We start from the raw sequence: 25,680 nt of genomic DNA, 5'->3' as shown, positions 1-25,680 counted from the left end.
TTTCTTAAAAACTCACAGAACCTGCAAGCCAAAAGAAATCTTTGAGATCACTGCATTTTACAGGTGAAGAAAATGAGGCCCAGAGCAGGGAAGGGACCTATCTACAGTCTCACAGCGAGTTGGAGCTAAGCCAAAATCTACTGCTCTGAGGCCTGGTTCTCCTCAGCTCCCACCAAGAGCTGAAATCACTGTGTGAGCTGAAATCAGCCAGTACCCCCAGAACTTCCTTGTAGATCATCTTGCTTCTCTAGTACAAATTTACAGCCATAACTGGAAGGATCATGCGAATTCATGAAACAGATGCTCCCTTTTCATTTCCTATTAGTTTCAAAATGTAACTGCCCGGACTTCCCTGGCAGTCCAGTAGTTAAGACTGCGCTCCCAATGCAGGGGGCAGGGGTTCGATCCCTGCTCAGAGAACTAGATCCCGCACGCCGCAACTAAAGCCCACATGCTGCAACTAAAAGAGCCCATATGCCACAACTAAAAGAGCCCGCGTGCTGCAACTAAAGATCCCTCATCCTGCAATGAAGAGCCCACACGTGGCAACAAAGATCCCGTGTGCCTCAACTAAGACCCAGCGCAACCTAAATAAATAAATAATTTTTTTAAAAAATGTAACTGCCACATGTTCAGCTGGATGATTTATATAAAACTACATTATAAATGCTATGAGAGGTAGCCTGAGGCCTGAGGCACAAGTGTACTGACACAGAAAGAGTGTGGCTTTGGAGCCCTGTGTCACCTGGGTGAGCTGGTCAAGTGTACTATAATGTGGTTTGGCACCAGGCCACCTGGATTTGCATCTTGTTTTCACCATGTGCTGGCTGTGTTACCTTGGGCAAGTTACTTAACCTCTCTGTGCCTGTAAAAGACAGACATCAATAACGCCTACTTTATATGGTGTTGTGAGGATTAAATTAGATAATGCATGGAATATGCTTAATGTCCACACACTTAGTGGACATAAAGTGATTAATAAATATGAGGTATTATATAACCTTGAGCAAGTTCCTTAGCCTTCGTAAATCTCAGTTTTCTCTTCTCTGAAGAGAGAGACCATAATAATTCCTACCTCTCAGGGTCGCTGTGAGGATTAAATGAGATAATGTATGTAAAGTGCTTGGCACAGAGAAGAGTTCATAAATGTTTGTTTCCTTCCTTCTGTAATTGTCTTTCATGTTGTGAAGTTGCATGTCCGTCCTTCAGAGAAGCACAGTTTGATCTGAGAGTGTTCGGCAGGGCAGAAGTTTCCGGCAAGCGCCCTGTCTGTCTCCTCCAGCTCAGAGGCCTCCTCATTCAGAGATGGATCAATACTCTGCCTCCCACCCGCTGAGCCGGTCACTGCGGTGCTGGCACCTTGGGCAGGGCCATCTGTTGGGAAAGCAGGTCTGCCTGAGCCTGCTCTGTCCCTCTTGAGCTTCGGGTTGGGACTGTGACCACGAGTTTGCCTGTGTTTTGTTTAATAAGGAATCTCACTTTCCCAAAATAGGCAACAAGTGGAGACACTGCCTCTGTCACGCTGCCTCACTGGGTGCTGACTCACTTTCCCCAGCCTCACTTTCTTTTCCAAAAACCGCCAAGTGCACTGCCGCCACTTCTCCAGCAGGCTCCGCCTGGCCTGCTCTGCTCTCGCAGGAGAGTGGTCACAGCAGAGGGAGCGGTGACTCCCAGTTTGGTGTCTGCTTCCATCCAGAAGGCTCGCCAGGCGTCCTTCCGTGTCTCCACCACTCTTCCCCTGTCTCCTTCAGGGCTTTCCCTTCCTGTGTCCATCCCTTCAAGACGGGACTCTGACCCTTCGTCCTTGGCACCCACTGTCTTCCTGGGTGGTCTCACCTGCTCAAAATTTCACCCACCACCTTGGCGGGCACGGCTCCCACATCTCCACAGACCTCTCTTTCCCCTGAGCTCCAGGTCAGCAAAGGCAACCCTCCCACACAGCCCTCAGCTGGCTGCCCTCCAGGCACCTCCATCTCACCATATCCACAGCTGCTCCCCCTTCCCCTCCGCACACTCTGGCTTAGCTGGAGACGTTACCAGCTACCCAGGAGTTATCCTTGACTTCTCCCACTGCTCTCACAGCCAGATCACTGCTAAGTACCATTGGTTTAAGCTCCTAAATATATCCTGGGTCTGTTTCCCTCCTCTCTATCCCTAAATCATCTCTCTCACAGAGTCACCACAAGAATCTCCCAGCTCCTCCCCAACCTCCAAAAGACCTACCAGAGTGATAGATCTAGAATACACACCTGTCATGCCCCTGCTCAACACCCTTCAGTATCTCCCCATCACCAGATTCCCAAACACCAAGCTGGCTGCATGAGGTTCACCCTGAGAACTTGGGTAAGTGCAGATTCCTAGGCCCTGCCCGTGAAAATTTGGACTTAATCAATCTGATGTGTTACCTGGGAACCTATGTTCCCCACCAGCATCCCAGGTGATTCTGATGCATAGCCAGGACTGAGAACTACTGGCCCTTCTGAGAAAATTCACACTCCAAAGAAACCCTACAGAATCATCCGATGTGGTTTATGCCAGCCTCTTCATCTTATCTCCAGTCAGTCCCTACTTTGTAATTGACCCTCCAGCAACACCAATGAGTTTGCAGATCCCTCTCCACTCCTGCCCTGCCCTCTGTACTCTACTGGCTGAGACTGAAGACTCTAGGGTCTAAATACCTGGGTTCCCATCTTGCCCCTACTGTCCACTGGCCATGCGACCTTAGGCAAGTAACTCCCTTTCTTAGCTTCAGTTTCCTTTTCTGAAAACTTAAGACAAAAACATACTTTCCTTAGAGTTGTTTTAAGAACTAAATGAGATAATGCACTGTTAAACCCTGGCTTGTGGTCAACACCCAGTAAAGGATTGCTCTTGTTTACGATACCAGTAAACGATAAAGTATCAGTAAACGATACTCTATTGAAAGACAAATCTTTCATTATGAAAGTTGAGGAAGGCTCAACTTTAAAAGCATACTAGCTATCAAATTTAGGGTACCAAAAAGCACTGAGCCCCAAAATATTTTCTGGGTCTAAGCTGGTGAGTTGAGCTGATTTTCATTCACCTAGGCCCTTTTCCGGTCACCATTCTGTTCTACGATTATTGGACAAATGTTACTGGCCACAGAGTCTCCCAGATTTCTTGGGCTGCACCAGCTAAATGAGCCCCTGCTGCTCACAGCAGGCCATGCAGTCAAGTGCTCTCACCCACTTCCATTCCCTTCCCTTAGCAGCTGATTCTCACCCTTACCACCCAGCACTCTTCCCCTGCTCTGTACTGGCCGCCATTACTAACGACTACATCCGCCTCCTGTGTCCTGGGCTGCCTGAAACCTGTTAGGTTTCTCCTACACAAAACTCTGCACCTCCTAAACTGGCCTCCTCATGGCAGCCTGAGCCCCCCGCACATGTTCCTGCCTCTTTGCCTTTGCTTGTGCTGTGCTCCTGCCTGCAATGCCCTTTCCAGCCTACTCTCCTTGTCTTATTCTTGAGCTCTGCCCCAAGTTCAAAATCCCACTTTTTGCATGAAGCCTTCCTCAATCGCCTCAGCCCATGATGAACTCTCCTTCTTCCCACACTTACTGTCTTATTACTCATTTTGTTCTTTTATTCCTTCAGCCAATAATCACCAAACATCTACATGCTAGGCACTGGGTACAGTGGTGACTAAGAGAGAAATGGACCCATTTTTTATGGAGCTTCTACTCCTGTGGAACTGAGCCTGTGTGTATTGTGACTGTAATTTGCCTCCATGCAGAGCCTGGTGTCCTCTTCTGAAAGTAGGTCCCTTGAGAGCAGAAGCCACATGTAGGCTCGTTGGCATCCCAGTGGCCAACACAGTGTCGTGTTGATACCAAGGGCTCAGCAAATGCACGTTGGTAACATGATCCTTGGCATCACCTGGAGTGACGGGGACTCAGGGGAGTGGCAGCCTCTCAAACTTAGCCACCACCATTCATTTATCCACCAAGCACTAACTGAGCCCCTTCTGTATGCTGGCCACCTGGCTGCCACCCATGAGCCCAGAGCAGGATCTCCCCTCCAGCTCAGCAGTTCCCCTCACCTGGAGTCACCTGCCCTGTTCCACACTGTGACCAGAAGGCGCTTCTGTTCGTCTTCCTCTGGGACGGGACTGCAAAGCAAACCAGACAGTCAGCGTGTTAGCAGGGCCGAGCTCCAGTCCAGACCCACGGAGTCCATCATCACGGCAAATTCTGGAAATAACCTGAACATCCAACCATAAGGAGCTGGTTAAATAAACTAGAGCATAAATAGTGTGGGAGATGAGTATTTATATTCATGAAAGAGTTTACATTACATTGTTAGGGATGAAAAGGAGGTTACAACACAATACTATAGAACAATTCCATCTTTGGAAACACACACCCGCACAAATTCAAAGATCTGAAAAGAAATACCACAAAACATATCCGTGAGTAGCAGGACTAGGAGTGTTTTCTCTCTTCTTCTTGTTTACCTATATTTTCTATTTTTCTACAATAAGCAAAATTACCTTGTGTAGTAAGGAAAATAACAAAATATGATTAATTTTCACTAATAGGAAAATACAAAATGTCCATTACCTTCCCATTGGCCCCAGAGCTCAGGGATGAGGGGAAGAAATAATAATAATAACACCTGACACTCTGTGTTATACTGTCTCATTTACACCTCCGCTCTCTGAGGTTGGTACGTTATTAGCCCCATTTTACAAATAAGGAAGCCAAGACTCAGAGAAGTTAGCAAGTTGGGGACGGGCGGGAGGGGTGGCAAAACATCCCTCAGCTTGGAAAATTCCTGCTGCTAAAGGAGAAAGTTTGTCCCGAGGCACAGTGGGAAATTGCCTACTTTTTTCAGGGGCTGCCAGCCTCAGGCTGGACATTTTAGTTATGAGAACCAGCCACATGATACCGTATCACTGTGGACCTCGCTGCTGGGCCAGGTGCCAGGGATGCAAGGACACAAGTCAATGAGACAACAAAGACATCCTTTAGAAGTCACTGTTTTTCTGCTTAGATCTGATTCTAGATTTGGCAAACAGAGCTGTTTCCAGATAAACACTCCTTCCCTCTGCTCTCGAGGGCCCAGCTGCTCCAGACTCTTACAAGAAGAAGTGCTCGTGGAAGACTGGGTCTCTGCAGTCTGGAATGGTCTGCGTCTTCTGACAGCGTAGTCGATTATCTTCGGGGACCAAAGAAATCTTGAATTGGAGAAAAGTAAGGGTTAGCCGATCTCAGAGCCATGTAATCACCTAACCCCCGTGGCTGACTCCACATCTCCAAGCTAAAGGCTTCCCGAGTGTTCTTCAAACCAGCTTCTGCAGAGGACAGAGTGGAGTCCTCAACCAAATGCCAGGAAAGAAAGAGGAGCCCTGGGCTGGAGGCACTGCAGTCAGATGCCAGGACAGGGCCTCACGGGGGTGGTACCCAGGAGGCAGCGCCAGGCCCAGGCAGAGATGGGGTGCAACTTGACCATCTCTGCTCTTCCTCCAAGCAGAGAGGTTCCCCCAAAGCACAAGGCCTCTTCTCTTCTAAGTTCCCAGCAGCTGCTGAGTGCTCCCTTCCCAGGAGGCTCCAGGCCAGCCTCTGCCAAGGCCCCCCACCCATGCTCTCGTCCTAGTGCCATGCATCCCCCGCCGCAGGTTCCCACCCCGCTCCTGACCTTGTCCCAGCCCACAGGGGCCTCTGCGCAGCCTGGCGGCTTTGAGAAGGCAGAGCGGTGCATCAAAGCCTGCACCTGACATCTGGCTGCCACACTCTGGGAGGCGTCTGGCCTTTGGCTCCGGCTGGAAGTAGGCCCCCTGCCCCTATGGGGCCTCTGTCTTCACCCCAAGGGCTCCTTTCAGATGGATCCTCCAGCCCTCAGAGACACTCCCTCTACCCCACCACCCAAACTGCCATCCTGCCTCTAGTTTTGGGGAAGAGAGGAGTGAAGATGTTGCTTTTCACCAGAGGGCTTGGGATTGCCTGTGGATTTCCGTCAACCACACGCTCACAGTGCTCACTTATGGGGTGATGCCCAAGATCACCCGTAAGATTCCAGAGCTTGCAGGAAGCCCTAGAGGCCAAGCCGGGCTAAGGGAAGGGGGTCCATCTTAGCTCAGGGCCTCATCACTAGGCTTAATAAATGCCTACTGACCAAATGATGTAACCGCAGCTGCCACCTCGAATGACCCAAGGCCCACAGATGTGCTGGGACCTTGGAACTCAGTCTGGTGATGTGGTCCCTCACCACGCCCCACCCCACCTCCAGCTCATCATATACCTTCACGTAGGAATCACAGACGCCAGGCTCCTTGCTCATCAGGCCTTTGCCTTCTATGACTAAACAGAGAATTAAAATGTTGGGGTGGGTGGGTGGGAAGGATCGTTACCAGGCTCTTAATCTACATACCAACCACTGGATATTAACCCCTCTCTGGTCTAGCCCACTCCCACCATCTCCCACACTCAGGCAGCACCTTCACCAAGGCATTATAGGATGCTTTCAATCCCCTGACTCCCTGAAAGGGAATGTAACATTTATGGAGTCCAACCCCTCATTTAATGGCGAAGATGAGGCTATGAGGGGCATCCAAAGGCAGTAAGAAACGTGCCCAAAGTCACAGAGCAATGGGAATGACAGAGCTTGCTTTAGATCCCTGTCTCTTGACTCCCAGTCCAGTGCTCCTTCCACCGCCCAAGACTGCCTCCTGGGATGGAAGGGCCAAGTTGGAGAACATAGTCATGTGAGCCAGAGCAAGCTGCTTCACCCAGGAGACTGAATTTGCCATTTTGTAATGGGTCAGTGATAATAATGGGTTAGTGATACTAATATCCACTTCACGTGGTAGTTGTGCAGATTAAACGAGATCATGTGTCTTAAGGTGCTTAGTAGAGTGCCTGGCAAGGTAATTGCTCAAGAAAGATTTGCTAAAGAAAACAAGAATAAATAAAGGCAAGGGATTGGGGGGTGGGGTGCGGGGTGCAGGTCTGGCCCCGAAAGCAAGTGTGGCTTGTTTGCCTGAGGTCTGTAGAAAGCAGACAGTGGACCTGACAGAAGCTGAGCCTCTTTTCTATTTTCTTTTCTGTTCGGTTTTAATTGAGCCCTAGCGCTTGGCTCAGACGGAGCCCCTGTAGTCTGAGGCGTGAGGCCTGGGAAGCCAAAGGAGAGAGGGGAACAGGCTGGAAGTGATGAAGGGCCTAAGACTGGGGTGAAGCCAAAGCAAACTGTGCAGGACAAATGGACCGGGGGAGGCCAAGATGCACTTGGCAAAAACTGTTTGCACAGCTGGAGTCAGGCTCTGGCAGGCAAAGAACCCCCCTCTGCTGGTCCTTGGGAAGTTCACCTTGGGCCCCCCAAGGCCAAGACTGGAGGACCCCAGGCGCCTGCTGGTCTCCTCTGCCTGGTATCCTAGCAACTGTTCCTGCGTGAGACCTTCCTGTGGGTGTGGCTCTTGAGGGCGGATCCAGGCCCGATGAACCCCTTGGTCTACCTGTCCCCCCGTGGAGTTGAGGCAGACACGGTCCCCACCCTCGCTACACTCCCCGTCTACTGAAGGAGACAGATCCTGGACACACCAGGGTGACACAGTGTAGTCAGGACTGCGATGAGGACACAGAGGAGGAAGCAACAAACTCAGCCCTGCAGGTGGGTCAGGGGGTGATTCCTGGAGGGGAAAAAATGAGGCAAAATGAGCCTTCCTTCCTGAGTCTTAATGAGATTAAGGCAGGCGAATTTCTTACAAAATCAGAGGAAGGGAGACTTGTTCTTCAAAAGGAGTTCAAACAGAAGGCAGGCTCAGACGCAAGGAACAGTGGGCGCGAAGGCAAGGGCATAAGCAAGCATGATGCATTGGGGGGCGAGGAGGGCACAAAACCGGACAGAACAGGGGGCGGAGGTTGCCTTGAACAGCAAGAGCCAGGGAGGCTGGAGAGACAGGCAGGGCCTGCTGGGCCAAACAGAAGAGCCAGGCCACGACAGTTCAGTAACTATTTGTGTGCTGGATGGAAGGACAAATGGATAAATGGCAGGTAAAGTATAAAATCCTCTGGGTGGCACATCAGACCTTCATGGCCCGGTCCCAGCTCACCCCTGCGCCCCTTCCTGTGCTGTGCCGCAGGCACGTTAGACAGTCCTCAAGGGCATGGTGCTCTCTCTGACCCCAGGCCTTCGCACCTGCAGCTCCCCCAGCGTGCAGTGCCCGGCCCTCCTGCTCCCCTCTGCCTGGCTCAGGCTCGGTCCTCCTTCAGGATGGAGTGTGGGCATCGCCCCCTCGGCCAAGCCTTCCTGCCATCCTATCAGCACCACCCAGACAGAGGTGGGTGCTTCTCCTTGGTGTCCCCAGCCCCTAGCACAGGGCCAATGCTCAATCACTATTTTTGGAATTGATGGTTTTCTATCTTATTTAACAGACACTAATATAGGGTTTACCACATGCTGGGCGCTGTCTTAAGCGCTTCACTAATATTGACTCCTTTAATCCTTGTCACATCCCATAAGATAGGTACTTTTATTGCCATCCAGCAGACGAGAAACTAAGCTTGCTTAAGGTCACTTGGCAAGAAAGTATCAGAGCCGGGATTCAGACACGAGCAGTCTGGTTCCAAAGGTGGTGACCTTAGCCGTGACACTGCCATCAGTGAACGAATGAATGGATGAGAAAAAGAGAAAGAGAGAAGAAAGGAAGGAAGAAAGACGAGAGGAAGGACAGGGAAGCTCTTCTGAGGCCCTGCTCCACCGGGGCCAAGCAGGATGCTGAGGTGCCCGGGGACAGCTCCAGCCTGCCGTGGACTCCACCTGCATCGGAGCAGGACCAGGGAAATGTCTCTAGGAGTCCCAAGTGAATACCCGCTTTTTTTCAACAGACACATGGCAAGACACTATACAAAGATGAAAAAGTAGCCTTGGCCATGGTAATACCTCCACCCGGCCCTGGCTCCATGCGGGAGGCCAAGTAGCCCAGCCTTCCCCGGTGAGCCCGGCGCACAGCCATACTCACTGTGGAGCAGCAGAACCCGGTCCTGGGCATCGATGGACAGCTTCAGCTGACCTGAGGAAACAACAGGAGAAACAGCTTCACCTCGTTTCCTTGCCAGGTGAAAAATGGAGAGTGACGTCGACGGGAATGTGCTTCTGTTCATGTGAAGCGATTCAAAGATTCATACAGTCTCTGGGTTGGAAGAGAGCTCAGAAGCCACCTAGTTAAGCCTCCTCACCACGTCAATACCTCCAGCGGTATTGATTTCCATCCTTCCTCCCCCAGGTGATGGGGAGCTCACTACTTTACAAGGCAGCCCAGGTCAATGCTGGGGAGCTCTCACTGTTGGACAGTCGGAAAAGTTGTTGCATCCACACCTCAGTGAGGCTAGATTGGAGAGTTAAGGATCCTGGGTCTCAGTCAGAAGTCCATGCTGGGGGGTTGGCCAAAGCTTTCCAGCTGTGACAGACAGCTAGCTATGTTCTGGGAAGGCAATAACAATACAAGGACATATGATGAATGAGTTTCGGGAAAAGCAAAAGGAAAGAGATCAGCTGTGGGCAGAGAGATCCTTCAAAGTCAATGCTACTGCCCCCAGTCATTCCACAGAATCCTGACCTCCCTAAAGAAAAGCTAAGGAGGCTTTCTCTGACCTTGGCTTAGAGCCTTGCTACTCAAAGTGAGGTCCAAGAACCAGCAGCACAAGAAGCACGTGGAAGATAGTTAAAAATTCAGCATCTCAAGCCCTGGCCCAGGCCTCCTGAATTCAGGGCTACAGTTTAACAATATCCCCAGGAAGGAGAGCCAGACGCCGCCTCGCGTCTCGTGTCGGCCAAGCAGGCCTCGCAGGCCCGACAGGTTCACGCTGCTCCGCCTCGCAGCCCCAGGGACCCCACTCGCTGGGGGATGGCCTTCTCCCCCAAAACGAGAGTGAAAACCAACTCTAGTCACCTGAAGCAAGAGAAGGCTTTGATTTCCATCATGATGAGAGGTACAGGTGAATGTAGGAGCTTCAAGGACGCCCTAAGGAATGCTGCTTTAAAGGGCATCCAAGATAAAATGACTGACTCAGAGAAGCATGCCATATATTGGAGTTATGAAATGTCACTTCAAGGATCAAGAATGTGAGCTGTAAGTGAATGTGATTTTTCAAGCTATAGTGATGTTTTCTGAGGGGCTGTGATATTTTAAAATAAAATTGTAGTTTAATCCAAAAAAACAAACAAACAAACAAAAAAAAACCAATATCCCCAGGAAGTTGCATGCACATTAAAGGTTGAGGAGCCCTAGACCAGAGCACACTGAAGAGTCTCTGAACATGTTTCTAAGCTTGGAGATGGCCCTCTTAAGCAATACACAAAAAAGCATAAGTCACAGGGAAAAGATAGATAAATCTGACTCCATAAGACTTTTAAAATGTCTGTTACAATTAAACATATCATAAACAAAGTTATGAGACAACACAATAGAAAAACAAGCAAAGGACATTGAATTGGAAATTCAGCAATGACAAAATGGCCCATAAACATGCAAAAAGATGCTCAACTTCATGAAGATCTGAGACATGTAAATTAACAATAAAATGCCACCTTCCCCCAATCTGATCGGCAGATAATCTAAAGACAATAATGTCAAATGTTGGTAAAGATGCAGGAAAACAGATCCCCTCATACCCCGTTGGAGGAAGTGTAAATGGAGGGTAATTTCTGACAATATCTATTAAATATAAATGTCCTTATCATTCAACCTAGCAATTATACTTCCAGGTAACTATCATAGACAAAAACTCAAGTGTGCACAAAGGCTGGCACCACAGCATTGTAAAAAATTGGAAACACCTGAAAAATCCATCCATATGAAAACGGTTAAATGAACGAACTATAGCTGTGCTGTGGGATAGTATGGGCTGATATAAAGAATGGGGGAGCAGTATAAGTCCTGGAATAGGAACATTATTGAGACATGTTTTTAAGTGGAACAAGCAAATTGCAGAACAATACACATGGTATATATTTCTGTGTGTGTGCTGTGCTGTGTGTGTGTGTGTGTGTGTGTGTGTTTTCTGAAAGGATGTCAAATTAAAAACAGTGATCACCTCTAGGGAAGAGACTGTGAATTGGAGGGAGGGAAGTCAAGAGGAATCTCAACCTATCACTATTGTAGTTGTTGTAACAGTACAAATATATCCATGACCTATAGCACTTTTATAATTAAAAATAAACTAAAGAGGAAACACACAGACATAGAGAACAGACTTCTGGTTGCCAAGGGGGAGCAGGGGTAGGGGAGGGAAGGAATGGGAGTTTGGGATTAGCAGAGGCAAACGATTATATATAGGATGGATAAACAACAAGGTCCTACTGTATAGCACAGGGAACTATATTCAACATCCTGTGACAAACCATAATGCAAAAATATGAAAAAAAAAATATATATATATGTATATATATATAACTGAGCCACTTTGCTATACAGGAGACATTAACACACATTGTAAATCAACTATATTTCAACAAAACTTAAAAAAAAAAACTAAAGAGGAAACAAATAAAGAAGGAAAGGGGGGTACTTCCCTGGTGGCACAGTGGTTAAGAATCCACCTGCCGATGCAGGGGACACAGGTGGGAGCCCTGGTCCGGGAAGATCCCACATGCCGCGGAGCAACTAAGCCCGTGCTCCACTGCTACTGAGCCTGCACTCTAGAGCCCACGAGCCACAACTACTGAGCCCACGTGCCACAACTACTGAAGCCCACGTGCCACAACTACTGAAGCCCGTGCACCCAGAGCCGGTGCTCTGCAACAAGAGAAGCCACCGCAATGAGAAGCCCACGTACTGCAATGAAGAGTAGTCCCCGCTCACCGCAACCAGAGAAAGCCCGCGTGCAGCAACGAAGACCCAACACTGCCAAAAAATAAATAAATAAATTTATAAAAAAACGCAAAAAACAGAACATCAGGTCATCCTCACAGACACCCAGTGGCTCGCCAGAATGGATAGAGGAGAGATAGGACCACACTCCTCCTCCTCAATGACACGTGGAAAAATCTTCTCTCCATCCAATAGACTCCTCCTAGAACCTCAAGAAACCACTGAACTAGATCTACCCAGTGGACACAGGGGAAGGGCAGGGCTTCCCAGCCTGCAGCAAACCAGCACATCATCCAGAAAGCCCTGCATCTGCTCCATCCATGACAACACTGTCTAGAAGTTATCTGCCTCTGCTTGATCACTTCCAGGGATGGGGAGCTTGCTTCCTGCAATGAGAGCCCTGTCCCTTTTGAGATAGACCTGATTGTTCTGTGCTGCATCTTTATTGAGCCAAAAATGGTCTCTCAGTACCTTTCATTGACTGGACCTCACTGTGCAGTCTCTGGGCTCTCTCCTTTACACCAAAGTCTGAAGTCCCTCCAACATTCCTCATGGCACAGTTAGACATCCCTCATCATCCCAACTGTTCATCTCTGGACATGCCCCGTGAAACTGGACTGGTGGTTGGGGCTCACGCTTAGTTGCTGGCTGGCAGAAGGGCAGGCATAGCACAGAAAGGAGGGAAACTCCACGTCTCATAGCTCTACAGCAGTCCACCAACCACTATGATCTTGCCCCTCATACTTTGGGGTGTTTAAGCTACAGTCCCAAGCAATTCAGGCTCCAGCAAACCCTGGTCCAGCTCTTCACCCATCAGAAATCCCTGCCGCTCTCCTGCCCAGGACACTGATCTCAGAAGCCCAGGAGTTCTGCTCCAGCCCCAGAACCAACTACCCTCCTCTCTCAGAGCCGCAGTGTCCCCGGTGGTGAGGTGGAGCTAATAATAGGGGTTATCGCACTTTCTGAGCTGTGTGGGGATCAGATAATGCTGGAGGGCGAGGAGGTCCTTGGATGAAAGGCGCCAGTAGAATCCATGGTATTATTAGTTCAAGGTCTGAGCAATTACCACTTTGGGGCTCCCTAGAGCTGAGAAACCTCCTACAAAAACCGGGCCCGGATCCAGCGTGGGGTGGGAGAAGGAGGCTGGAAACAGATGAACAGGGCCAGCAGCCATGGACTGGATCTCATCAACCCAAAGGTATCTACAGTTAACACATTTTTTCTGAAACTGTTACCAGTGCAAAGCCGACTCGGGCCCCAAACACATCTGGCTTTCCGCAGCCGTGGGAACCACTGTGCTGCCCAACACCTATCACCTTCCAACAGCCCTTTCCCAGAAATCAGAACCGAGAAATCTCCCGACACAAATGGTCACTAATTCCATTTGGCAAACATCTGCCAGGCACCTGCACAAAGGCCTGAGGGAGGAAGGGCAGATCTGAACAGTGCCTACCCTCAGGGAACTCAGAGCCCAGTGGCTAGGACAGGGGCGTGAGCAAGGTCAAGGATGGCGCTGGAGCAGAGGACGGGCCTGGGGTGAAGACTGACTCAGAAATCAGATGAGTCTGCACAGCTCCACGCAGCTCCTCTTCTGGGCCCTGCCTACACCCTGTAACAGCAGAGAAACCAAACCCAGCAGACCAAGCTCCAAGTCCCCAGGGCAGTACACACCCTACCCCAGCCCACTGTCAGGCTCACAGATGACGGACGGCAAGATGAAGAATGGGAACCCTTCCCTCGGCCATGACTGTCCCCTCTGTCCTCCCCCTTAGTCCATTCCATCGAATGTCTAAGACTCCTGAAATCACCTTGCCCAACCTCCTCATTTGGCAGCCAGAACAGTCCTGCCCAGAGATGAAAGGTGACTTGCCCTGGACCCAGAGGGACCAGGGTAGACTGAGCCAGAACTAGAGACCAGAACTCTGCCCAAACCTTTCCTGTGCACTGAACTGGTTTTCCAGAACACTCACAGCCCTCTAACTACGCACCATGGCATCTGCCAATGCAACCCTGGGGTCCAGAAGCAGAGAGAGCCATCAGACACAGGACAAGGTTTGTCCTTTGCTTGAGAAGCCAAGAGGAAGCCCAAGAGAAGGCAGGCTCCAAGAAATGTCTTCAAGTCTAGAGAAATGAACCACCAGGAGGAGGGGAAGTCAGGTTGAATCCCTGGGGGCTTCAGCTGGTCTAGGTACCAGCTAATCAAGCCCCCCAAATCTCTGGTCTTGTCAATATCCCTACTTTCTCCCTAGGCTCAGGGTGTGGCCTGAGAATATGCAGGAAGTTCAGGCTAGAGGGCCTGAAGTCATCCTCACCGGGTGTTCGGGAGCCCTGGAGAGGGCACATCCCCAGTTCCCATGGGGCTACAGTTGGGCACTGACTCTGTCTGCAAAGGGTGGTGGTGACAGGTGCCCAGAGAGGCTGCAGAAAGTCACCAGGGAGCGGGGGCCCAGAAGTAAAGGGAGAACAGATGGGCCCCATATGGCAGGAAAAATACCGGATGAGAGTGAGCTTCAGAAAGTGCAGAGAAAGCAATGAACCCATGTTCTGCTGGGTACAGGACTTGGGGGTTTCGGACTCACTGGACACTATGGGAAAAAAGTTACAGAAGTCAGCTAAAGAAATTTAATCTGGCAGACCTTCCTAAATAGAGGGCCACAGGAAGATGAGCTCCGACTCTCAGGACACAGTCAGGAAGAGACCTACTTAGAAAATGAAGCAAGAAGATGGGCGCTGCACACCACTGCTGGACACAGGGATCAGCAGGAATGTGTCCGAGAAGGAGCTCACACCACCCAGAGTGCGGAGACTACATTTATGAGGGACTTGCCTGGCTAGCAAGGAGCACCAGTCATCCCCAAACTCAATCACCCCAAAAGCAATTCCCCATTTAAGAGCTGTCATGTGTTGAAAGCCACAGGAAGATGGATGATAACAGGACAAACATACAAAGGAGGTTGGGTCTACGTGGAGCCTGGCCAGCCGCTAACACTCAGAGAGGGTTATGCCCTGTTCATGCATTTCACTCTCTCTGCCTCTAAGGGAGAAACGGTAGCGGTGCTGGGGAACACAGCTCTTAGGATGTAGCCCTGTAGAATTTCAAGTGTTTTGTTTTGAGGAGGGAGAACCTTGAGTTCCATTTGGAGAAGCGGCCCTGGCTTTTGATGGTACGTGCTGGCAGAACAAAAGTGAGGAGGGGGCTGCCGTGGTGGAATAAAAATCATGATGGGTCAGTTCAACCCTGTTCATTTGACTCTCTGCTTCCTGTGAAACCTCATATTCATGTGGCTTCCCAAGCTGTTTTTCCTTCCAGAAGTAGATTGCACTGCCAGCATAAGTCTGCTAACATCTTGACTGCAACCTACGTGAGAGACCCTCAGCAAAAACACCCAGCTAAGCCATCCCCAAACTCCTGACTCACAGAAACAGTGAGATAAAAAATGTTTGGTTTTTTAAGCCAATACGTAGTGGGATCACCTGTTATGAAGCAGTAGATAACTAATACATACCCATGTTGCCTCCACAATTGGGTGACATAAATCTGATCTCAATTCTGAAACAATTTTTCAATTTTAAAAATTGTTAAGAAAATACAGTTCTAAGATAAATCAGTATAGTATGACTAAGGATAAAGAAGACTCCCAGTTTTTGAGGTCCGTCATTTTCTTAATAAAGAATTTTGATAGATTTAAACCATACTCACTATCACCAAACTGCAAAATCTGGAAATGTCCCACATTAACCCAAGGACAGCCCAGCACATTCAAGAAAATGCTTTACCTGCAGAGCAAATGGTTTTCTTTTATACACATTTGTGTACAGTACTATAATATATAGAAAATTCACATTATCCTGCCTTTTCCAATTCTCCTTTAAGTTTTATTATAATAATTTAATCATATCTATAAATTCATATAAGTTTAATTCCAGAATTGTCAGTTTTATCACATTTTATAAATTACTCAGCATCCTTATCCATTTCATATTACAGGCTTCTCCAAAGTTAAGTATGTTATTATATAATGATTAGCACCTGTTATGTGCTTGCTAATAGCTTTGAGCCATACAATGGAGTCAATCATTTATTTTCATTATGCTTTTTAAATATTTATTTATTTATTTATTTATTTATTTTGGCTGCACCGGGTCTTAGTTGCGGCACACAGGATCTTCATTGCAGCATGTGGGATCTTTAGTTGCAGCATGCGGACTTCCTAGTTGTGGCATGTGGGCTTCTTAGTTGTGGCATGCGAACTCTTAGTTGCGGCATGCATGTGGGATCTAGTTCCCGACCAGGGATCAAACCCAGGTCTCCTGCATTGGGAGCGTGGAGTCTTACTCACTGACCACCAGGGAAGTCCCCTATTTTCATTATGTTTTACATTTTCATTATTTTTTTTCACTATCAAATGAAGTTTTCCAGCAGAGCAAGTCTAATATGAAAAACACAAGAGAGGAAGCATGGATCTCTAAGCAAAGCATTTTGGAATCATTAAGACCTAGTTTGGGTCCTGGTTCCACCACTGATGATCCTTAATCACTACATCCTCAGTTTTCTCATCTGTACAATGGAAAGAATAATAATAATACAGCCCTAATAGAGCTGTTGTTGGAGATGTAACAAGATAGAGAGGAACTACGAAGCAGGATCTGGGGGGATGGAGGTCCATGCAATTAAGTTTACTGTTTTTCTGGGCTAATTTTCTCCTGGGGGTATTTACAAATTCCAGAGGTAACAAAGTCTGATAGTCTGAGCAGAGTTTCTGCTTGCCTCTTGGGGCTGGAGGAACAGGAGTTGGAGACCAGGGCCTGCCAAGAAATGGGGTCCTTCTGCACCCCTACATTTTGGGTTGGAGCCCCAAAGGGTTGCTCCTTAGGAACAGAGTAAACCATGGTCAGACACAGTTCCTCAAGGGACTGCAGCTCACCTCAATCTGAGTCCCTAACATTGAATTAAGATTATTCCAGATGCTAGTGACCTCCAGCACCTGACAGAAACAAATAAAGATCTTTTTAAAGAAGGTATCATCCCAGGTCTGCATTAAGAAGAAAAAAATAACAAGTCTGTGCCTGCCGTTTGTAATAGACACAGCACACCTAAAATATAAAGAAACAGAAAGATTGAAAGAAATAGGATGGAAAAAGATATGCCAAGCAATTATTAACCAAAAGAAGGCTGGGTATCTATGTCAATGTCAGGAAAAGTGGACTTTGTCGCCACTAAAAATGAAGAGAAGACTTCAAAACAATAAAAGAAGACCAGAATAATAAGAGTTTCAACTCATCAGAAAGATAATGATTCTAAATTTGTATGTTCTTAATATTGCTTCAAAATATATAAAGGAAAAAAATGACAGAACTATAATGAGAAATAGATAAATTTATAATCATAGTAGGAATTTTAACACACTTCTCTCAGTAACTGATGGGGGGGGAGGAAATCAGCAAGGATATATAATATATGAACAGTATAAGTAGTAAACTTGACCTAAACCTGCCATATGCAAAGAACACTACACCCACCTACTTCAGATCTTTTCAAGTACACACAGAACATTTATAAAAGCTAAGCCATCAAAGGACTAAATGGATGAAGAGTACGTTCTCTGCATAAAGGTAAAATTAGGAACAAAAAAACTACTAAAATCCCCAGTATTTGGAAATTAAGAAATATAATTCCAAATAACTCATGGATTCAAGAAGAAATTACTTGAAAATTAGAAAACATTTTGAACTGAATGATAAAGAAAAAAACTATTTACATATCAAACATGAGGTTTCTGGGTATTGGCAATCCAGAAGCCAATCCCCAGTGAAAGTTACACAGTATATGCTTCACAATAAATCACTGAACTGCACATCATTTGGAGGGACACTTTTCTGTATGTGTGTTATATTTCATAATAAATAGTGTTTTTAAAAAGTACATAGAGAGCAGAACTGGAAAAGAAAACAAAGGGTTGTCAACAGGCCAGACTCTGAGAATTTCTGAAAGCTCCCAAGCAAATGGACTCCAAATGACAGGAAAGCCAATAAATGCTGAGTCCCCTGACCAGCAAATGACAAGCTCTTGAGAAATGGTTGGATGGGTTTCCCCATCGGTCTGGGCTCAGAGCAGCCGGGCGAGCCAGGGGCAGCTGGCAGGGACATGTCGCAGGCCTCAAGTTCAGGGCCTGACTTCACACTGCCCAACACATCATCCTGCCTGGCATCTGTTCCCAAGCTTCATTCTCACTACAGAAAATGGACTTTTTATCTCTGTGGCTTCTAATGAGAGGCAGAGAAAGGAGAGGGACAGGTCCCAGCTAATATTGTACTATCACAACAAACATAGAAAAACAAAGAAAATGCCCACCAAATTAACGACATTCCTTAGTCTACTCTGCCTGCAGAACCATATCTTTCTGACTTCCTTCTAGCAAACCCAAGATTCCAGGCACTTTCTCTAGAGCTTACAGGCAGAGCTGCTACCCACAGCTTTCATCTTGCAGGTTCATTTGGGTATAACCGTTCTAAAGAGAGTTGGGTTGTGTCACTGAATGGCCACAGCTCCCTGCAGCCCTCAGAACGTGTCCAGCCTGCCTATCACCTCCTGGCTCAGACACCCTGGAGAAAAGGCAAGCTTTTCTCTCCCATGACTACTCACCACATTCAGGCCCTGGACCAAATCCCAGGTAAGTTAGTTATCTGTTGCCTCAGGCAAGCTAATAAATTGGTATCCTTTCAAGAAGATATGCTTTAAATATTTATCAAACATTTTTATGAACTTGGTTTTATATTTTCTATATAAAATATTATGCCTAAATTCATATGGAAAATCAAGGAACCCAAGATAGTCAAAACAATCTTGAAAAAGAAGAACAAAATTGAAGGATTCACACTTCCCAATTTCAAAACTTACTACAAAGCAACAGTTTTCAAGACAGTGTGATACTGGCATAAGAACAGACAAACAGATTAATGGAACAGAATTAAAAGTCCAGAAAGAAACGCATGTATGTATGGTCAATTAATTTTCAACATAGGTGCCAAGACCATCCAATGACAATATAATAGTATTTTCAACAAATGATGCCAGGACAACTGGATACCGTATACAAGTGAATGAAGTTGGATCCTTTCCTCACACCATATACAAAAATTAACTCAAAATGTTTTTTTAAAAATAAGCTTTTAACTCAAAGACCTAAATCTAAGAGTCAAAACTATACAACTTTTTTTTTTTAATAAATTTATTTATTTTATTTATTTTTGGCTGCACTGGGTCTTTGTTGCTGCACACAGGCTTTCTCTAGTTGTGGCAAGCGGGGGCTACTCTTCGTTGCGGTGCACGGGCTTCTCATTGCGGTGGCTTCTCTTGTTGCGGAGCACAGGCTCTACGTGCGTGGGCTGCAGTAGCTGTGGCGCGCGGGCTCAGTAGTTGTGGTTCGCGGGCTCTAGAGCACAGAGTCAGTAGTTGTGGCGCACGGACTTAGTTGCTCCGCAGCATGTGGGATCTTCCCGGACCAGGGCTCGAACCCGTGTCCCCTGCATTGGCAGGCAGACTCCTAACCACTGCGCCACCAGGGAAGCCCTCAAAACTATAAAACTCTAAGAAGAAAACATAGAGGTAAATTTCTGTGATAGTAGATGCTGAGATTCGACACCAAAAGCACAGCAACAAAATTAAAAATGGATTAATTGGACTCCATCAAAATGAAAAACATTTGAGCTTCAAAGAACACTATCAAGAAAGTGGATCAAAAACCCCACAGATTGGACTTCCCTGGTGGTGCAGTGGATAAGAATCCGCCTGCCAATGCAGGGGACACGGGTTTGAGCCCTGGCCCAGGAAGATCCCACATGCCGCGGAGCAACTAAGCCCATGCGCCACAACTACTGAGCCTGCGCTCTAGAGCCCGCGAGCCACAATTACTGAGCCTCAATGCCACAACTACTGAAGCCCGCGTGCCTACAGCCCGTGCTCCACAACAAAGAGAAGCCACCACAATGAGAAGCCCGCGCACCGCAATGAAGAGTAGCCCCCGCTCACCGCAGCTAGAGAAAGCTCGCACGCAGCAACGAAGACCCAACACAGCCAAAATAAATAAAATTAAATAAATTTTTTTAAAAAAGACCTTGAAGGCTGCACTCAGTTTAGACTTTATCCCAAAGCAAAGGAAAATCATTAAAGCATTAAAAAAAAAAAAAAAACCCCACAAATTGAGAGAAAATATTTGTAAATAATATCTGATAAGGGACTAGTATCTAGCATATATAAAGAACTCTTACAACTAAAAAATAAACAAATAGTCCTTAAATTGGTTATTTAAATTAATTTTAAATTTTTAAAATTTTAAATTAAATGGGCAAAGAATATGAATAAACGTTTCTCTAAAGAAGATATACAAATAGCCAATAAGCACATGAAAAGATGCTAAATAGCACTGGTCATCAGGGAAATGCAAATCAAAACCACGATGAGATACCACTTCACATGCACTAGGATGGCTAGAATCAAAAAGTCAGATAATAGCAAGTGTTGGTGAGGTTGTGGAGAAAGCAAAACCCTCATGCCTTGCTGACAGAAATGCAAAGTGGTGCAACCACTCTGGAAAAGAGTTTCGTAGTTTCTCAAATAGTTAAACATAGAGTTACCATTTGACCTAGCAATTCTACTCCTAGGTGTATACCCAAGAGAACTGAAAACATCTGTCCACACAAAAACTTGTGTATCAGTGTTCATAGCAGAGCAATATTCATAATAGCCAAAAGACAGAAACAATCCAAATGTCTATCAATGAATTAATAAACAAAATGTGGTATATCCATACAATAGAATATTACTCAGCCATAAAAATGAATGAAATACTGATATATGCTACAACATGGGTGAACCTTGTAAACATTATGCTAAGTGAAAGAAGCCAGTCACAAAAGGTCACCTATTATAGGATTCCATTTATATGAAATGTCCAGAACAAGCAAATATATAAAGACAGAAAGTACATTAGTGATTGCTTAGAGTTAGGGGACAGAGGGGATTGGGAATTGGGGGTAATAAACTAAAGGGTATAGTGTTTCTTTTTGAAGTGATAAAAATGGTCTAAAATTGACTGTGGTAATGGTTACACAACTCTGTGAATGTACTGAAAACCATTTAATTGTATACTTTAAATGAGTGAATTGTATGTATGTGAATTATATCTCAAAAAAGCTATTTTTTAAGTTAACAAATATACTAATAAAATTAAAATATATAATCCTGAAGGAAAAAAAACTTATGTGCACCTGTAATGGCTTCTTCAGATTATACCATTTCTCATAAATATAAAATCCCTCTGGAGTAGTTGGGTTCGAGCTCTAGTTTACTTACCCCCCTCCCTTGAAGCCAGGTCACCTCCTTAGAAGGCAACATAATGTATGGCCAACTAACGTTACTTGAAGGTGCCCCTTATTGGGGGACAAGGAGCTGTACTCATGCGCACAAACACACACACACACACACACACACAAAAATACATAAATCATGACATATTCCATACAGTATTCTCCCAGAAAAAAATTCTGGTCAAAACAATTTTGTTTCTTTTTAGTTCCAGAGATGCTGGAAATTTAGCTCCCTTTACCTATTTGTGCTCAGGAAACCACCAGCTAAGCAGCAGCTTCCTCTGGTTCCACCAGGGCAAAGCCCACTGCTGAAGGCCAGGGGCTACCTGCCATGCTGGGGAAAAGCCCGTGAACTGAGGAAAACTTAGCAAAGACCTTCATTTTAAGGGAGTCCAAGTTGGCTATCAAACTGAATAGTTGATAGCCAACTGACTCTGAATCCATAGCTTCCAAACCTGGCTCATCAACAAAATACTTCTGTGGCTTCTTAAAATGACAGATTCTTTGACTCCACCCCAGACCTATTAAACCAGGATCTCTGGGATCTCTAGGTGCTTCTGATAACTGGCCACGTTTGATAACCACCCGTAAAACTCTTCATTCCCAAGCAGACAAGCAAAGATCACTCAGTGTACAAAGAAATCAGCAGCCTGGAAGAGGGGCGGCATTTGTCAAGGAAACAGAGCTAATGAAGGAAGCAGGAGAGAACTCTTCCAGTGTCAGTCCACGGAGAGATGTGAGAGGAGGCTGCATACGGGGAGCGGGAGGCTCCCCACCCCACCAGGTTCCTGCCCGCCCCGGTGCACACTCAGGTCACATCACTGGTTCAAGCAACAACCCTCCCTGATACCCACCCAACGCAGCCCTGAGGCCGTGGCTGGGCAGGTCATCCACGCCCTGCTGGGTTGGATCCTCCCCAACTTCCCAGATCTGGCAGGGAGATTAACTCAGTACAAGAATATGGGCTGATACAAGGAAATAGTCACATCATACCAGTAAGGAAAAGAAACAGGTTACAAAGCTGTACATACAGCAGAATCTCAATTTTGTTAAAATTAGGCACACACAAATACACACACACACACAGAGAAATAAGTCTGGAAGGATATAAACCATGTTAACAATGGCCTTCTCTGGGGAGTCAGATTACAGGTGATTTTCGCTTTCTTCTTTTCAGTAAGTTTTCAACAATGAATACATCTTACCGCGATAATGAGGAGAAAAAACAGTGAAACGTCTTTTACTTTTTAATCAGGACACGGCTAAGGTAACAAGGCCTCACAGCTCTCTGCCACTCTTTCCTGACCACCCCAGTACCACCAGCTCAGAGCATCCCGGCAACCTCCCCTATCTGGTAGAATCCTACATCCTCGTGGGGCTAACAGGAATTGCCTCCACCGGTTGGGAGGATTAAATGAGATGATGCAGGGAAAGCACCTGGCACACGGCATGGCACGTGATAAACATGCAACAAACAGTGTTGAGTTAATTACTCGTTACCCTCTACCAACTGGACTCGTGAATTCCAGGATGCCAGACCACAGGCCATTTCTAGGGGCCAGGCCACTGCTTTTCCATTACTCCCTCTGCCCCTAGAGAAGAAGGCAGGTTGTGAAGAGCCAAGTGTGGTGATAGAGGTAGTAAGCCTGAAAGTAGGAGAGCCGGAACCCCAAGGAGGGCATAACTCCTTAGGTGCTCTGTCTTTGAAATGTGGGCAAAGTCCACTTATGTTGCAATAACTGCCCCAACTTTCATGAGGAAAATTGTATAAAAGTTTTTTTTTAATGTGCTGTACACGTCATCTCAGAAGGCTTGAGCTCAGGTACCAACTCTGCAGCTGGCTCACTGGGAGACCTTCTTCTCAGGATCTCAAGTCTTCAGAGAGGAGATATAACTCCCTCCCCACAAAGAGTTGCAGAACCAGTGAGGAAACAAGGGCTAGGAAGAGCTGTATCCTAGGACAGGGCTATTTATCTTTACTGTGGGGACTTGGAAGGCCAGGTTTGCCCAGACCACTGGGGCAGCTGCTGCCCAGCTGTTATTTGGGGGAACCCACTCCTGCTATCTAGGGGCTTGGAAGCAGGAGCCTATTGCCCAATTCTTTCCACCTCAAGCCCCCAGGGCAGCCCTGGGACCCTGCTGAGAGCGCAGTAGCTCCTGGAGGAGAGAATTCTCCCATCTCTGCTGCAGGTCAGGCATCCACTGGAGCCATGGCGCTGCAGCCTCTCCAAGGTGAGCCCACAGGAAGTCAAGGCCATCGGGGCTGACCCAGCACCTGTCCTGTCCCTGAGCCAAAGGAAAGAGGACTGAGGAGGTCTGGAGATGTAGTAACAAGACCTTGACTTAACCCTGAGCTGCTTGTTAATGGGAAGCTTAGTGGTGGCAAACCCCATCCCTGAAAGATTAACTGGGGCACGACTGTTCCAGCCAAGTGAGGCACAACCAACTGCACTTGGCACCAGTGGCCAGGCAGCAGGTGGGGCCCAGCGGCTTGCGCGGCCTGAGCCTGTGCCCTGAGCCCCTCCTGCGCGACCACGGGGGGCAGGTGTCCCCAAACAGAAGGATGGCTGCTCCCTGCCTCACCTGCCACCACGAGGGGTTGCCCTCTCTGGGCGCTGCGGGCAGGGTGAAGCAGCCCCTGGCGGCAGCCGCCGCGGGCACTTACCAAAAGTGGTGAGGTAGAAGGACAAGCCCGGGTGGGCGCGCCGGCTCCCGAGGGAGACGCGGTGCAGGGAGCGCTCCATGGCAATGGCCCCGCTCCGGCCGGGCCGGGGCGCCTGTAACTCGAGGCGTCTGTGTTGCTCCCAGTAACCGAGGCAGCAGGTTCACCGCCCCCGCGCCAGTGTCTCGGCTGCGGGCGCCGGAGGCCGGCTGCAGCGCGCGTTTGAACCGGCGGGCGCGCCAGGCCCTGATTGGCCCGTGCCGGTTTGAATAGGGAGATTTCCACCGGACCGCGCCGCCACCGGCCGAGGGGAGGAGGCGCCCGCGGTCCATCTGCTGCCGGGACGGTGGTCCTCCCTGTGGAGCCGGCAGGATGGGCGGCCCCACCAAGGCTCGGGGCTCGGGGGCCGCTCTGGGCTGCAGGTGCCAGCCCCATACCAGGCCCGCGGCTCCTGGCGCGCCCACTCGGCGGGCTTGGCCTGCTCGCCCAGCTGCCCCAGGCCAGCAATTAGCCAGGTTTGCAACATGCTTTGAAGCTCAGACCTGTACTCACCAGACCCAAGCAAGGGCAGGGGAGCACACTCCTGGCCCAAGGCGATGGGGTTTGGAAAAACGTTCTCCACCCTTGGACCTCCACCCCCCACCAGCTGCAGGGCCCTTCCCTGACCCTGGCCCCTCCATCTCTCTCTTGAGCCTTCTCTTGGATGACAGCAGCCTGGCACAGGTCCAGACCAGAGCAGGTTCCTCCAGCCAGCCTCATGGCCCCCCATGGGCAGCCTGGGGCCATGAGACAGGAGCACAGGCCCCCAGCATCATCTGAGGGGACAGAAATGCACAGTATAGTATGTGGAGGGGGCCGGCACTTTCAATCTCCAGAGCTTGTTGCGAGGAAGCAGAGCTGGAAGGAAGGTCAGCCCCTGCGCTGCTTTGTCGGCAAACATTCACGGGATGCCTCCTGGGAGCAGTTTCAAAGACATCTGCTCTGCAGCTCTCTGTTGATGCCGTGGGGAAAGCTGCTGGTCTTATGTAAATCTAAAAATGGGAAGTGTCGGCAGTTGCCAAATGGATATCTGTGGCTCAGTGATCCACTCAAGACAAGGTTGGGGGATGCAAGAAAGAAAGTGGGGAGAAAAGTTATATGTATGGAGTACCAGGTGCCAGTGGCTGAGCTGGGCAATTTACACACATCTTCTCATTTAATCTTCACAGTAACCCTAGGAAGTATTAGCCCCAATTTACCAGGGATAAACCTGGTAAATCTCACACAGAGAGGGCAGGTGACTTTTCCAAGGTGGGCAGGGCTGAAATTTGAACCCAGGCCTGGTCTGCCCCAAAGGCCATCCTCCTTCTGTTCTTCCTTGGCCTCCACTCCTGCCCCATGGCCAATGGCAGGTGGAGGGAGCAGACCTGCCTTCTTGAGGCAGGTAAGGAAACTAGATGCCACAGGGCCAGCTGGCCACCAGAGGGGAGCAGAAACTGGAAAAGGAGCCCAGAAATCAACAAAGTAGTGGTCAAGTGCAAATGAGTCACATAAAGGCCAGTGGGTTGTTCAAATCCTGGCGCATTGTGAAGCCCTGCTCTGCTCTTCCCCCACCCCAACTCCTTGAGCACTGCCCTTAGCAGGGGCAAGCCTGCTCCCTTGGCCCCAGCCCAGTGACAGACAGACTTACCTGCACCCTGGACTTGAGCAGGCCTGATCCTTATCCTGGCTGGGGAAGTCTGAATCCAGGCATCCTTTCTGGGCAGGGAAGTATCCCGGCTCTGCCACTCCATCCAGCCAAGGAAAACAGGCAACCTCAGGCTCAAGCCACAGGATGCAGACAG

The 25,680-nt window shown here is 48.1% G+C and overlaps 1 protein-coding gene across 3 annotated transcripts in view; it reads right to left on the bottom strand.

The window, feature by feature from the left end:
- RGS3 (regulator of G protein signaling 3) overlaps window positions 1–24,019 on the bottom strand; it is a 129,306-nt gene extending 105,287 nt beyond the window's left edge. For 2 of the 3 annotated variants that reach the window (XM_036855444.1, XM_036855448.1), the window contains exons 1-5: window positions 23,861–24,019; window positions 8,980–9,030; window positions 6,264–6,322; window positions 5,105–5,199; window positions 4,063–4,131 (exon numbers count right to left, since the gene is read on the bottom strand). In XM_036855444.1, coding sequence (XP_036711339.1) covers window positions 4,063–4,131; window positions 5,105–5,199; window positions 6,264–6,322; window positions 8,980–9,030; window positions 23,861–23,939 — 353 coding nt within the window. In that variant the 5' untranslated portion in view covers window positions 23,940–24,019. Of the gene's footprint in view, window positions 1–4,062; window positions 4,132–5,104; window positions 5,200–6,263; window positions 6,323–8,979; window positions 9,031–23,860 lie in introns of those variants that run through there. The other variant, XM_036855445.1, reaches the window with a different exon arrangement.
- Between the last annotated feature and the right edge of the window lie 1,661 nt (window positions 24,020–25,680).

The sequence above is a fragment of the Balaenoptera musculus genome, chromosome 6, assembly GCF_009873245.2.
Source record: "Balaenoptera musculus isolate JJ_BM4_2016_0621 chromosome 6, mBalMus1.pri.v3, whole genome shotgun sequence".
Classification (NCBI taxonomy): Eukaryota; Metazoa; Chordata; class Mammalia; order Artiodactyla; family Balaenopteridae; genus Balaenoptera; species Balaenoptera musculus.
Note: the sequence above shows the minus strand (reverse complement) of the source record. Positions and strands in the feature narration are given on the sequence as shown.